General features: G+C 57.3%; 5 protein-coding genes across 5 annotated transcripts; 1 reads left to right on the top strand and 4 right to left on the bottom strand.

The window, feature by feature from the left end:
- Positions 1–872: 872 nt before the first annotated feature.
- Positions 873–2,242, top strand: MONBRDRAFT_27803 (uncharacterized protein; the record flags this gene model as incomplete). The annotated part of the gene is made up of 6 exons (XM_001748230.1): positions 873–980; positions 1,132–1,247; positions 1,345–1,411; positions 1,573–1,625; positions 1,774–1,918; positions 2,027–2,242. 6 exons carry the CDS (start codon positions 873–875, stop codon positions 2,240–2,242), a joined length of 705 nt encoding a protein of 234 aa, XP_001748282.1.
- Positions 2,243–2,705: 463 nt separating this feature from the next.
- Positions 2,706–4,764, bottom strand: MONBRDRAFT_27802 (uncharacterized protein; the record flags this gene model as incomplete). Its single annotated transcript, XM_001748161.1, has 9 exons — positions 2,706–2,930; positions 3,033–3,143; positions 3,255–3,346; positions 3,463–3,518; positions 3,651–3,747; positions 3,860–3,959; positions 4,080–4,110; positions 4,244–4,565; positions 4,653–4,764. The coding sequence occupies 9 exons, from the start codon at positions 4,762–4,764 to the stop codon at positions 2,706–2,708; spliced, it is 1,146 nt and encodes a 381-aa protein (XP_001748213.1).
- A 718-nt stretch (positions 4,765–5,482) lies between these two features.
- MONBRDRAFT_10492 (uncharacterized protein) lies at positions 5,483–8,668 on the bottom strand (the record flags this gene model as incomplete). The annotated part of the gene is made up of 5 exons (XM_001748160.1): positions 5,483–6,072; positions 6,184–6,747; positions 6,935–7,729; positions 7,895–8,518; positions 8,656–8,668. 5 exons carry the CDS (start codon positions 8,666–8,668, stop codon positions 5,483–5,485), a joined length of 2,586 nt encoding a protein of 861 aa, XP_001748212.1.
- A 1,239-nt stretch (positions 8,669–9,907) lies between these two features.
- MONBRDRAFT_10491 (uncharacterized protein) lies at positions 9,908–11,308 on the bottom strand (the record flags this gene model as incomplete). Its single annotated transcript, XM_001748159.1, has 1 exon — positions 9,908–11,308. The coding sequence occupies one exon, from the start codon at positions 11,306–11,308 to the stop codon at positions 9,908–9,910; it is 1,401 nt and encodes a 466-aa protein (XP_001748211.1).
- A 584-nt stretch (positions 11,309–11,892) lies between these two features.
- On the bottom strand, positions 11,893–13,089 carry MONBRDRAFT_33603 (uncharacterized protein; the record flags this gene model as incomplete). The annotated part of the gene is made up of 2 exons (XM_001748158.1): positions 11,893–12,762; positions 13,084–13,089. 2 exons carry the CDS (start codon positions 13,087–13,089, stop codon positions 11,893–11,895), a joined length of 876 nt encoding a protein of 291 aa, XP_001748210.1.
- Between the last annotated feature and the right edge of the window lie 39 nt (positions 13,090–13,128).

Below are 13,128 nucleotides of genomic sequence, written 5' to 3'. Positions count from 1 at the left end.
GCGGATATCAATCAAGGACTCGTAGTCTGTCCCAGCACAGAGAATAAACACGGAAGGTTGATGAGTCGGAGGTGAAGGTGACAGAGAGCAAGAGAGGGAGAAGGTCAGCAAAAAGTGAAGGAGCGTGTACATGTGCGATGGGAGCACACGATCCAAGATGCGGGGTGACAGCGTACCTGTAAGGTTGGGTCGTATCTGCTTGAACTGCAGCAAGCAGCATTCCTGGACCAGCAGGACGAAGAAGCGGCGATCCAGCTTGCGACCTGATGAACAAACAAGGACGAGCACATGGACCTGAGAAGCCCGCGAGGGGGCGAGGGAGGGTGCATACAATCCAACTCGAGGCACACGGGGCCACTGCCACCATCAACGTACGCATAACACCTTGGACGGCTCTATGCATCCATCCTTCCACCAAGCGAATCTGGCTGCTGAGCCCCTCTGGTCCTTCGCCCCTTTGGCTTGCGAGGCTGCCCGATGTGAGGGCGACCGCGGGCGTACTCGCGGCCGCCGCAGGTTTTCTGGCCGCCATGCTCGGGCTGTAGCAGATGTTGTATCAAATGCAGCCAAACGTATCACAGAGGTGTCGGGGAAAAAAAAGTCCCTGTCCGCCTCCAGTGTTGTCTGCCCCGGCGCCGGCTGCCGGCTGCCGTTTTGCTCACACACACTCTTGCTCTGTGTGTGTGCGTGTGTGTGTGCGTGTGTGTGTGCTATGTTGATGTAATACTTTGCGCAGCTCCCATGAAAAGTATATTACTTACAGTTCAAGGCCAACCCATGGTAAGACAAAGATACAGCAGCTACCAACAAACTTTGTATTCTCCCCAGTTTCCCCAGCCATTTTAGTATTATACTTTTCATACACCCATCAAATGCTCATGTTCCTGACAGTACGTAACGTTCCGCTGTGTGTGTGTGTGTGTGTGTGTGTGTGTGTGTGTGTGTGTGTGTGTGTGTGGCGGCCAGGCGGCGTGACCTCGGTCGGGGGTTGACCTCCCTCGGGAGTTGACCGACCTCTGGGGTGGAGGAGGGTGCTTGCGGATCTGCGTGTCTTTTGGTGGTAGTTGGAAGCGATGGCTGGATGGATGGCTGGATTTGATATTCTCATGGATATGCTTGGTGGGGCCTTAGACGGCGGTGGCCGAGGCGTGGGCTGCATGGGCGGCGCCTCAACCCAAACTCGTGCTGCTCTTCTCCGGCAAGCGCAAGAGCGGCAAGGATTACCTTGCGGATCAGCTGGCTCAGAGGTGAGGTCATGGCTCGTTCTTGTCAAGGCAGACTTGCGTTTCCAACGGCTCACCGCTCTTCAATTAATTCAACCCTGGCTCGCCTTGCGCGGTATAGGCCTGACCTAGCGCCCGTGCTGGCGCAAGTGCGCCTTTCTGCTCCGCTGAAGCGCCAATATGCCCTGGTACTGTGACCTTCTGTGACCTCCTGTGACCTCCTGTGACCTGTGGCCCGTGACCACCTGTGACTGATGTTCTCTTGCCCAGAGCTGAGCACCGGGAGTCTTGTCAACACACCATTGCTCTTCCCGTCCTCATCTCGCCTTTGGTTTTTGTCGGCCATCAGGACCACGGTCTCGATTACCAGGAGTTGCTCTCAGCCTCCACCTACAAGGAGCAGTGCGTACCTCGCCACCAGTCTGTTTGTTGGGACTGTGCCTTGTGATGCTGCCGTTATTGTCATGACCAACCCAGGGATACCTGGACGCCATGGTCTCCGTGGCTTGTTGATTGCGGCTCCTTGGTTGGGGTGTGCTCGACATTACAGGCATCGGCAGGCCATGATTGTTTGGGGAGAGCAGAAGCGCCGCGCCGACCCGGGCTTTTTCGCGCGCCTAGCCACCCACGATCTGCAGGCACCCATTTGGCTCGTGGTTGATTGTCGTCGACAAACCGACTTGACCTACTTTCAAGTGCGTTTTCCATCCTCCCGAGCTTTGCGTGCCGTCTTGTGCGTCGTTGGGTTGGCGTGCCAGCTCCATTTCAGCACCGGGTTGACTGGTCCCTAACCTCTCCTGTAGACTCGATACCCTTGCGTGACCGTGCGTGTGCAAGCTAGCGTGGCAACGCGAGCGCAGCGCGGCTACACTTTTACGACAGGCGTGGACGACGCCGAGTCGGAATGCGGCCTTGATGCTGTGCAGCACGACATCGTGATAGACAATGACGGGGATGGCCAGGCTACCGCGGCCGCCTTGGATCAGCTACTGGCCCAAATTCATCAATCTTTGCAGTAATCCCAATGGCAAGCGCAGAGGCCAACTTGCACACGGGGCCAACGTGCCCATACATACCACCCACGATGCGGTGAAGAGGTAGAAAAGGAGGAAAGGAGAGAAGGAGGAAAGGAGAGAAGGAGAAAAGGAGAGGGAGATGGAGACGGAGACGGAGACCGAGTTGTTGTTGAGATTATCTTTGGCGTGCCCTCTCCTCTATTCAAAATCAGGTTGCCGATGGCTTTGTGAGCACCTTGACTTTGAGGTTGGCCGCACACCACCCATGACATGCACGCATCGCCTGCCACGGCAAGGACGGATCCTGACGACTCATGTTCAAACGCAATTGACATTGCTCAATTTCTCAATTTTATTTTCTTTCTTCTGGGAATCATTTAATAGTGCAAAACACCAGTGCGGGGCGCGATCAACAAAAAAGGTCTTGTCGCAAGCGGCAGGTTGAGATCTCGTTCCCTTTTGTGGCTTAATAGACAGAGCGCGGCCGAAACTGGAGCGTCAAGAGCTGAGCCGTGTCACGCCAGCGGGTGCGAGCCACATACTCTAGGCTATATTCTCGGCCGAGAACCTCGCCATTGCACAAGATTTCGACGTCATCCGGCTCCTCCAACGCCAGTTTCTTGGCTAGAAACTTTTTCAAGTGCAAAATGGTGACGGCAGCACTGGTACGAATAAAAGGCTTGGGCAGCTCCTGTATGGCGTCCATCCACCCCACCGGCACATGGAGTCAAACACGAGTGAGGTCAGCTGCGCTCACCAGTACTTTTGAGTCGGCAATGCCGATGCGACGCACCGTCAGCTTGGAAACAACGTCACCCAAATCTTCCGCGTCTTGATCCGACCAATCAGCCTTTTGCATGACAAAATCAATCAAATCATCCATCTTTTGGCGCTTGGGGGTGGGCTAGCAGGCACAGCGGCCGCAACACAGGGGAATGGCGAGTATGTATGAGCGTTAGCATCGCACGTATAATGCAGCGAGCCATGGGTTCCTCGATCGGGCACCCCGGTGTACCTCGCCATTAGTGGTCGCAGTGGTGGTAGAACCGGGTTTCGCGTCCGGTTCATCTTCAATGCCGTAAAAAGCTCGTCGTGCCTCGCGTTCGGCTACTCGGGACGCACGCACGCAGACACAAACATAGGCATGTACCGGGTGGTGTAAGATGTGTGTCGGCCGCCCATTCAAGGAAAGGCTCGGTTGTATCTCAACAACGTGATCGAACCTTCAGCCACATCGGGCAAAAGCTTGTTGATGATGGATTGCAGCGTACGATCTTGCCTACGCCGTAGGCAACGAGAGCCAGCGGGGGGAGCAAGGAAAGACTGGTGGTGAGGCAGAGGTTTGGCAGAGAATAGGGGGAGTTTTGGGATGAGCAAGGCCAGCTGTCTTGAGGGAGGCAGGCAGGCCGACCGGAGGGTGTCGAGCGGCGCTGTTTCATGAGCTTGCTGGTTACAAACGGGGCATATTTTGGATTTGCGAAAATGCTTGACGATGCACGATCGGCAAACTAGACGGCCACACGCGATTGAGCGCGGCAGACGCGGGCATGTACAGAGAGAGAGAGGGTGGTGTGGGCGGCAATGGGGCAAGTTCAAAACTTGAGAGACGGGTAGACTTACAGCTGTGAAGGCACTCGCTAATGGTAGTGGCGTTGACAATGTAGCCCATGCAAATCTGGCACACGATGTATTGGTTCACATCAACCATTTTGACACGAAGCTGATGGGAGGCGAGGATAAGGCAAGGTGAGGCTGATGCGCATCATGATCGCAGTGGCCAGGGTGGCCAGGGGTTGGCCTCATCCAGCGATCGGGTCGCGGCATGGGATGAGCAATATACCTGATGGGCACGCCGACTGCTTGTGCGTCGCCTAAGTCACGAATAACAGCGAGCGGAGCAACGGTGAGAGCACAAGGAGGAGACCCAGAGGTGGGGCATAGTTGAGCAAAGTTGTAGCCCTGGAAACTTGGGTGACTCAATGGCCTACGAGCAAGAGGACGTACGCCAAGCCTGCAGGCGGGGCCTTGGCATCTTTGGCAGCAGGCGCCGACTCTGCTGAGGTAGCCGAGGTGTTGGTAGTGGCGGTGGTGGTATTGGCAGTAGTAGCGGCCGCAGTGGTAGTGGCTGCATTGGCTGAGCGTGCTGCTGTTGCTTGGGGAGTCGAGTCCCCGGTTGTGGCTTTGGACGGCGGGGCGGCAGGAGCGGGGCCAGGGGCAGGAGCCGAAGCAGACGCAGGCGCAGCGGCAGAAGCGGCAGAAGCGGGAGCAGCAGAGCCCGTAGCGGCAGCCGATGATTCTGTCTTGCTTGGTGCCACAGAGGCTGCAGCTATTGACGACAGAGAATCATCGCATAGATGAGGACCAAGCGAGCTCAGGGCGAGATGGATGGCGAAAAGGTGAGAGTGCCAGCTACCTTCTGAGTTGGTTTTGGGAGCAGGGCCAGCTGCACTCATGGTGCCGGGTTTGGTTGCGGATGTGGATGCGGATGGGGTTGTGGGTTGATTGATTGAGTCGGTGGCTGACATGGCCTCGGCGACGCTCAAGGTGGCGTCAACTCTTGGTTTCCTCGAACGCGAGCAGCGCTCGATGCCACGAAACACACCACTGTCAACTCGAGGTGGGGGCGGACGTCGGGCCGGGCCGGGCCTTGGGCAGGTGAACAGGCAGGCGTCGGAGCAAGCAGCCAACCTCTCCAAGAAGATCAGACGAGAAGATCAGATCAGGCGAGGAGGATACTTGCCCGTTCACATCCAGCTCGCTGCAGCGAGCGACATCCAAAAAAAGAGGAAAAAAAAAAAAAAAAACCGACAAATGGCCACAACGATCGTTGTGACCAAATTGCATCCGCCCATACCCACAATACGGATGCAAAAAGATAATCATGGAGCATCCGGGTGGGTCTTCGAGTTACAGATCGATCCCAGTACCTCTCCCATGCTAAGGGAGCGCGCTACCATTTGCGCCAATGCCCCGATGTACTGACTGTAGAGACGTTAGGTTAATATTTAAAGCAAATCTTTTTGGGGGATAGTTTTTGTCAGCATATTTGTTGCGTGTGTGCGAGTGTGCGAGTGTAGTGTGTGAGAGTGAGTGAGAGTGAGTGAGTGAGTGAGTGAGTGGAATGTTTGATGTTTTTGCTCATGTGGCTCATCAGCGTGAACAAGAGCAACTCAGATTTTCAATTATACATCCGCATACATACATAGAGATGACAGGAGAGGGAGGTCAGCGGGGGGGACTGGCTCAGTTGGGCTTGGCAAGGGCGCCGCCAACCAGGCCGCTGGCCGTGTTGAAGAGGTTGATGGGGGTGGCACCATCGGTAATGAGAGTGCTCTGGATACCCAGGCCCTTGAGGAGCTCGGCCTGCATCTGGGGACCAGCGCGAGCCATCTCGGCCAGCGTCTGCGGGGTGATTGCGCTGACCATGTTGGCAAACTTGGAGGTTTCAATGTCCATCAGGCGCTTGGACTTCTCCACCTCAAGCTCGTTCTGGGCTCGGATGTACTCGAGTTCGGCCTCGCGGGCAGCGCGCAGGCGCGCCAACTCGGCCTCACCCTCGATACGGCGGGCTTCGGCCTGAAGCTTGGCCTGCGCGACGGCGGCCTCACCCTCAATGCGGTTGGCCTCGGCACGCGACTGAGCTTCGGCCTTGGCCTGACCCGTGCTCTCGACGGCCGCCGACTCAGCTTGGAGCTCGAGCAGGGCCTTGCGGCTCTGTTCGGCCTGGGCCTCGTCCTGGATCTTTTGACGCTCGAGAGCACCCTTGGCCTGCTGCTCGCGATGCTCGGCCTTGTGGCGGGCCTCGGCCTCTTGCGAGTTGGTGGTGATTTCAACTGCCATAGACAAACACACACACATGATGAGCGCATGACCACACATAAAACACGCAACAAGACGACGCGGAGAAGGTCAGAGGGCCAGGGAAGGGCGGATGTTAAACGTACTGGCTAGCTGCACCGACTTTTGAAGCGCCTCGCGGGTGCGCTGGTCCACGGGCTCGGCCGACTGGATGTCAATGCTGGTGATGGCCAGGTTGTTTGCCGGGAAGACAAAGCCGTCCTTGTCACGGACACGTGCCTTCTCATCCACGCCAAAGACAGCCGAGCGGATGATCTTGGCCGAGTTCTTGTGAAAGTCGTCAAAGGACACCTGGGCCACTGCCCCACGCACGCGGCTAGCCACCGCCTTGCACATGTCACCCACAAAGTCGGGGACCGAGAAGAGGCGCTGGGCCTCGCTCTGGTCCGACTTGTCCTTGACCTGGAAGAGCCAGTTGTAGCTAAGTTGAAGCTGGAGGCGAGTGTGGTCCGACGTCTCGATGGTGATAATGTCAGAGGCAAAGTCGGGGCCCAGGAGGAGGGCCAGGGCCTTGATTTGGTGGGGCTTCTTGGGCTTGCCACCCGAGAGGGAGAGGACGGTAAACTGCTCATCGTAGTCCAGCTTGACCAGGTCGGGGCCATAGCAGACACGAGCCCGCTTCTGCTTGTAGTCGTAAATCTGTACGCAAGCTGTGGGAAGCCAAGTAGGGTCGGTGGCAAACAAAGGTAAAAAAAAAGTGAGAGAGCCGCCACAGAGAACCAAAGGAAAAAAAAAAAAAACAAAAAAACAAAAAACAAAAAAAAAACATAAAATTAAATAAAACGAGAACATGACCCGCACAAGAACAAGAACAACAAATGCAAAAGGGGCACGTACCGTTGTGGGGGACACGGTAGGTGACGACGCGAGTCTTGTCACGCTTGCGGTTACCACCGGCGCCGCCAGACCCACCACGGCGACCACCGCTGCCGTTGCGGTCGGCCACGACATCATAGTCGTTGCTGAGGAGTTCCTCCACCTGAGCGGGCAACTCCTTGTCGCAGAGCTCTTCCCACTCCTGCAGCATGTAGGTCTTGCCCATGATGGCCCGGACATGGCCCGTGGTGATGTTGCGCACGTAGATGCCCTCGTTCTCGTCGAGGGGGATGGCCTTGCGCTGAGTCACCACCTCCACAGAGACGCTGGGGACGTACTCGGCAGGGCCGCGGATCATCCAGCGGTCTCCGGGCTTGCGCTCCACGGGCTTGCCGGTGAGGTGGTCCGTGTCCTTGAAGGTCTCGGCGGCACGGAGGATGATGCCCTCGTCCTCGCCCAGAACAAAGACGTCCTGCACGCCCTTCTCCAGAGTCTCTCCGGGCTGGAGGAAGAAGGAGGCGGGGCCCTTGACAAGCTTCTTGGCGCCGAGTTGGGAGTGACCCTTCTCGTCGACGGGGTTGACAATGACGGCGTATTGACGGTTGGTGAGGGTGGTAATATCGACCAGGGCCACCACCTCAGAGTAGACGGAGGGAATGTGCGTGTCGCAGTGCTCGTTGGTCATGAGCCATTCCTCGCCCGTCTTGCGGGTGGTACCGAGGTCATCCACAAAGGTACGGGTGGCGCGCAGGTGCAGGGCCTGCTTCTCCGTCAGAACGTAGGCGTTGACCACGTCCAGCACCTCCTCGAAAACGCCTACTCATACCAAAAGCGCAACCAACAAACTCATGTGAGAACGCGAAAGAAACAAGCGGAAGAGGAAGAGGATGAAGAGGAAAGAGAGGAAGCAAAAGAAGAAGAAGAAGAAGAAGAAGCAAAAAGACTCGGGCATGGAAAAAATACACCCCGTGACCGACGTACCGGGCAGGTAGGCACCAGTGTCCTTGACGAGCCATTCCTCGCCAGTGACGCGGCTCGTGCCGGAGCGGTCAGTGGTTTCCTTGAGGGCGCGGAGACGAAGGGCTTGGTTGGGCATGATGATAAAGGCCTTGATGAGCTCCTCAACGCGCACCTCGACGCGAGGAATGTAGGTGCCGGGGCCCTCGAAGAGCCACTCGTCGCCGGCCACGCGATGAACGGAGCTGGTCTCATCGTCAAAGTCGAGCACGGCCTTGAGGCGAAGGGCCGAGTTGGTCTCGACCACCGTGAGTGGGGTCACGGGAGTGGCCAGCTGCTCGCCGGGAAAGAGGGGGAAGGGATCTTGGGCCACGCGGACCTCCTGCTCGGCATGGCGCAGCTTGACCTGCTTGGTGCCGCCAATGTACACGACGTTGCCATCGCTGGTCCGAGCCACGGGGTTCTCCACGACGCAGTAGTGGCGCGGGGGCACCGTGACCATCTTTTCCGGGCCAAACTTGACGACCTCATTGTCCTGGCGATAAAAGGTCATGGGACCCAGCTCCACTCGGGTGACGTTGGTGTTTTGGTCCAAGACATGGAGGTAGTGGAACGGGGGCACCCGAAACACGTTCTTATCGCCGTTGGCTGCCAGAAGAAGAACACAGGACAAGGAGGACAAGGCCGAGGAGAAGTGGTGAGCCAGGTTAGCGGAATCGAACAAGCAACGATGGACGAGTTGAACCACAAAAGGTCCAAACAAACAAGAGCGCCGCGCCGCTTACGTTTGGCCGCCATGGTACTGGTGATGGATCACGAATCAAAGACAACAAGAGCTAATGCACGAATCCGCCAACGCCGATGGCAGAGACCAACAGCCCCCAAAGTGAGAGGGAAGGGGAGGGGGGTTTGAAGCAAGATGGGGCAGGGCAGGCCAAGGCAAATGAGATGAGACTGAGCAAGAAAATGCCAGACCAAAGCCCCGCACCACAACATATACGGAGAGTGGGCAGCGGGGGCGGGGAACAAGCACAAGCGCAAGGGACCCCGATAAAAATAGCCGATCCGAAAAACCCCCCCTTACCGACAGGCCACCAATTTTGGAACGCGCACGCTTGTGTGTGCGAGAGGGAGAGAGAGAGAGAGAGAGAGAGAGAGAGAGAGAGAGAGAGAGAGAGGAAAGTGAAGAGTGCGTGATCCAGTGCCCAGTGCAGTGCAGTGCAGTGTGCAGTGATCCGTAAAGCAGAAGGAGAGAGAGAGAGAGAGAGAGAATCACAAAGGGGCGTCATGTGTGTGGATGTTATACCTTGTTGGGCCTTGGGCCTTGTGCTTTCCCCCCTTTTGTTTTTTTTTAAATAATAGCCACTGTGTGTGTGTGTGTGTGTGTTGGAAACGCGTTTTTGTCCCTGCCTGGTTGTCTGCCTCCTGCTGGGGATCGGGCAGATATCTTCACCTCACAACAACACCGATATAACACCAACACCAGCAGCGCACAGATCATAATATTATGACAATGTATGTGTGTCGGGATCTTTGAGATGCTCCGGGCGCTGCCGTTTTGGAGAGTCATCTTGGATCTTGCGCCAAGCACACCATCATCACCAGGCACGCCCCCTTACACACACGAGGACCTTGGGCGCCAAGGTTGGCGTGCCCATCGTCCGAAAATAGACGATCGTCCAAAATTAGTCGGTCATGTCTATCACACTTGAATTTATCTGACAATACGCGAGGCAAGCGGTCATCTTCACTGACTTCGCTGCCACTCACTGGAGCAGGACAGAGAAAAAAGGGCTCAAGCTCGACTCGCCTACAAGAAACTAAGTGCCCGTGTGTGTGTGGTGTAAAAACAGGCGTCATCTCCGGGAGCAAACAGCAGGGTTCTCAAAGTGGGCTCAGCTTGGATTTGGCAGCCAATGGTGCTCGGCAAACAGAATCAGACAAAACAAGACTTTGGAACTGGTGGCGATAAACACAAGACAACCATAGACTCAGACACAAGAGGGGCACAGGCACAGATTCAAAAAGTTACTGGGTTCAGTCCTGGTCAGGTTTGAAGCGCTTGGAGGGCGGGCCGCCGCTACCACTGCCACGGCCACGACCTCGGTTGTCACCACGGCCGCCGCCACGACCACGATCCCCGTAGCTGCCCCGGCCTCGGCCCCGGCCACGATCCCCCCCGCCGCCGCTACCCCGGCCACTGTATCCACCACGGCCACCGTAGCCGCCACCACGACCGCCCCGATCACCGTAGCCGCCACCGCGACCGCCCCGATCACCGTAGCCGCCGCCCCCACGCCCGCGACCGCCTCCACCACGCCCGCGACCGCGCCCGGCCGATTTGCGCTCTGGACATTGCGCCTTGACGTGGTCCGTGCTGCCACAGGTAAAGCACGACCGGCCTCCGCCATCTCGCAGTCGCTTCAGAATGGCCATGAGAAAAGCCGGTCGGTTGGTAAGCTTGCTTCGATCCGCTGCCATAAACTCGTCCACGGCTTGGCCCGCCATCTTCGGAGGCATCAAACACATGTAGGCCCGCGTGTCCGCGTCAAAGTCACTGCGCGAAAAGTCGGCCCCATACTCTGCCGCCTTTTGGTCCAGGAGCGCACCGACAGCTTCCCGGCGCGAGGTGGCTTGCTCGTCGCGCAGGCGCTTAATCTCCTTACTACGCTTGGCCTTGCCTCCAGCCGTGGCTGACGGCTCCACATTGATGCGTCGCCCTTCAAACTCTGTCTGATGCAGCTGCAACAACTTGGTGACGTCCTCGGCCGTGCTGCATTCCACAAAGCATGTCCCCTTGAACTTGCCCGTTTTGGGATCTGTTCGCATGCGAATTGAGGGGTCGGCCGACACGTGGGGTCGGAAAAATGCCAGCAGTGACGCCTCCGAGGCCCCATACGGCAGCTGGCCCACAAACACAATGTTGCCCGTGCCTTTGACCTGCGCCTGCCGCGCTACGCGCTTGCGGTGTGCCTTGCTTTCCAGGTGTTCCTTGATTTGAAAATCCGAGTTGAAGCTGCGCTCGCAGTCTGCGCAATAGAATCCACGCTGTGCGCGCACCTCGCCTTCTTGATCAGAGTCATCTTCTCCATCGCTCTCACCGCCCCGTGCGCGCAGCGCCCCGGAACCCTTTTGCGGCGCAGCCGCTTGATCTGCGTCACTATCTTCGTCACTCTCGTCCTCACTCTCGTCCTCATCCTCCTCATTGTCGCTGCCGCTATCATCATCGCTATCTGCTTCATCGTCCTCCTCCTCGTCGCTCGAAGAGTCGTCATCTGCTGTGCTGGGCTCTTCGTCGCTTTTGATGGCCATATCCGGCACTGCGGCCTCTTCGGCCGAGCTCACCTCCGAGTCGGCTGACTCGCCATTTGAATCGACTGGCGCTGGCGGCCGCGCATCGTCGTCGCTACTCTCGCTGCTCTCCCCTCGTCGCGGCATCGTGAGCGAGTTTGTCGCCCAAAGTAAAATAAAATAAAATCAACGACACGTGGTTTTGTCAGCCTTTTTTCCTGTGTGTGTGTGTGTGTGTGTGTGTGTGTGTGTGTGTGTGTGTGTGTGTGTGTGTGTGTGTGTGTGTGTGTGTGTGTGTGTGTGTGTGTGTGTGTGTGTGTGTGTGTGTGTGTGTGTGTGTGTGCGTGATTGTGGAAAATCAGCCTCTTTTTTGAGGTGGCCCAGAAGCTGGAGAGGTCGACCACCTCTTGCTGGAGGCTTTGACCTGGTCTTGGTGTGTTCAAGATACATCAATTCACTTTAAGGGGGAGAGAAAAAAAATCCAAATCGATCAAACAATCAGGTCAGGAAAAGTCTAAAAAGAGTTTGAGAAAAGAAGAAAAAAAAAAAAAACACAAAAAAAGCAGAAAGTCGCACAAGCTGAACGACCACAGCAACGAAAACAACTGGGGGGAAAAGGAGAGAGAGAGAGAGAGAGAGAGAGAGGGAGAGGGAGAGAGGGACTGGTGCACATGAACAGAACCTCCAGGCACAGCCGATGAGAGCACGTGTTTTGCAACATGCCAGGCTGTTTACAGGTAGATGGATTCATATCCAGAATTGTTCTTGCCGTTGCCGCCCTCGCCAAATTGCTCATTCCACTCATGCACCTTCTTGCGCATGGCCGAGTCCTTGGGAATGGAGGGTCGGATCTTCTTCATGGCTGCCTCAAAATCAGCCATTTTCAGGGGACGCAGCGCAAAGCGCGATCCCACCAAGGGCTCGCCTCGCGACGCCATTTCCTCCAGCTCGCGCGCCTTGGCATTGGCGATGGAGACCGCAGCCTCGCGGCACACTTCCCGCACGTCCGAGCCCGAGTAGCTGTCCAGGCGCTCGGCCAGCGTGTCCAGACTCAGACTGGCTGCCAAACGGTTACCCCGCAGACCCACCTCAAGGATCGAAATGCGCTCGGCCTTGTCCGGCAAGTCCACCATGACACGCCGCGGCATGCGCCGCAAAATGGCCTCGTCCAACGTGTAGGGTCGGTTGGTCGCACCAATGACCAGCACCCGGTCTGCCGTCGTCGACAAGCCATCCCACTCGCGCATCAGTGTGGTCTTGACGCTGGCGATTGTCGAGCGCTCCGTGTCATCGCGAGCCGACAGCAAGCTGTCAATCTCATCAATGAAAATGATGGTTGGCGCCAGCTTGCGCGCCAGCGTGAAAACGGCTCGTGCCATCTTCTCAGCCTCGCCATACCACTTGGATGAGATGCTAGCGCTGTCCACGTTCAAAAAGGTAGCGCCCGTCTCTGTGGCCACCGCCTTGGCCAGCATGGTTTTGCCCGTTCCTGGCGGACCAAACAACAAGAGACCCTTCACAGCCTGGCTTGCCGAGCCCTCCTGGAAGAGCTGCGGGTACTTGAGCGGGTAGACCGTGTTCTCCTTGAGTGTCTCCTTCACCTTGTCCAGCCCACCCAGAGCCGACCAGGGCGTATTGACATCGGCTGCATCGACGACCAAGCTCAGCAGTTGCTGTTCGTGCTGGTCCGACGCGATGGCTGCAAGTTCCTCGGGCGAGCGCGCCGCGGGACCCACCGGTGGCTTGTCCGTTCCCAAAAAGCGCTTCAACGCGTCCAGCAGGGCCGGACCGCTCAACTCGAGGGAACGGCCCGCCGACGGCTTTGAGCTAGACGCAGACGCAGACGCAGACGCAGTCGTGCTGGTCGAGTTGCCCTCGACCTCAGCCGGCGTAGCAGCCTCGATGTTGCCGTCCGAGCCCACATCCATGGCAACTTCTGAGGTGGCTTGCTTTGGAGCCGGAGATGC

The sequence above is a fragment of the Monosiga brevicollis genome, genomic scaffold (genome assembly GCF_000002865.3).
Source record: "Monosiga brevicollis MX1 MONBRscaffold_21 genomic scaffold, whole genome shotgun sequence".
Lineage (NCBI taxonomy): Eukaryota > Choanoflagellata > Craspedida > Salpingoecidae > Monosiga > Monosiga brevicollis.
The sequence above is the reverse complement of the archived record's forward strand: the minus strand, read 5'-3'. Positions and strand labels throughout refer to the sequence as shown.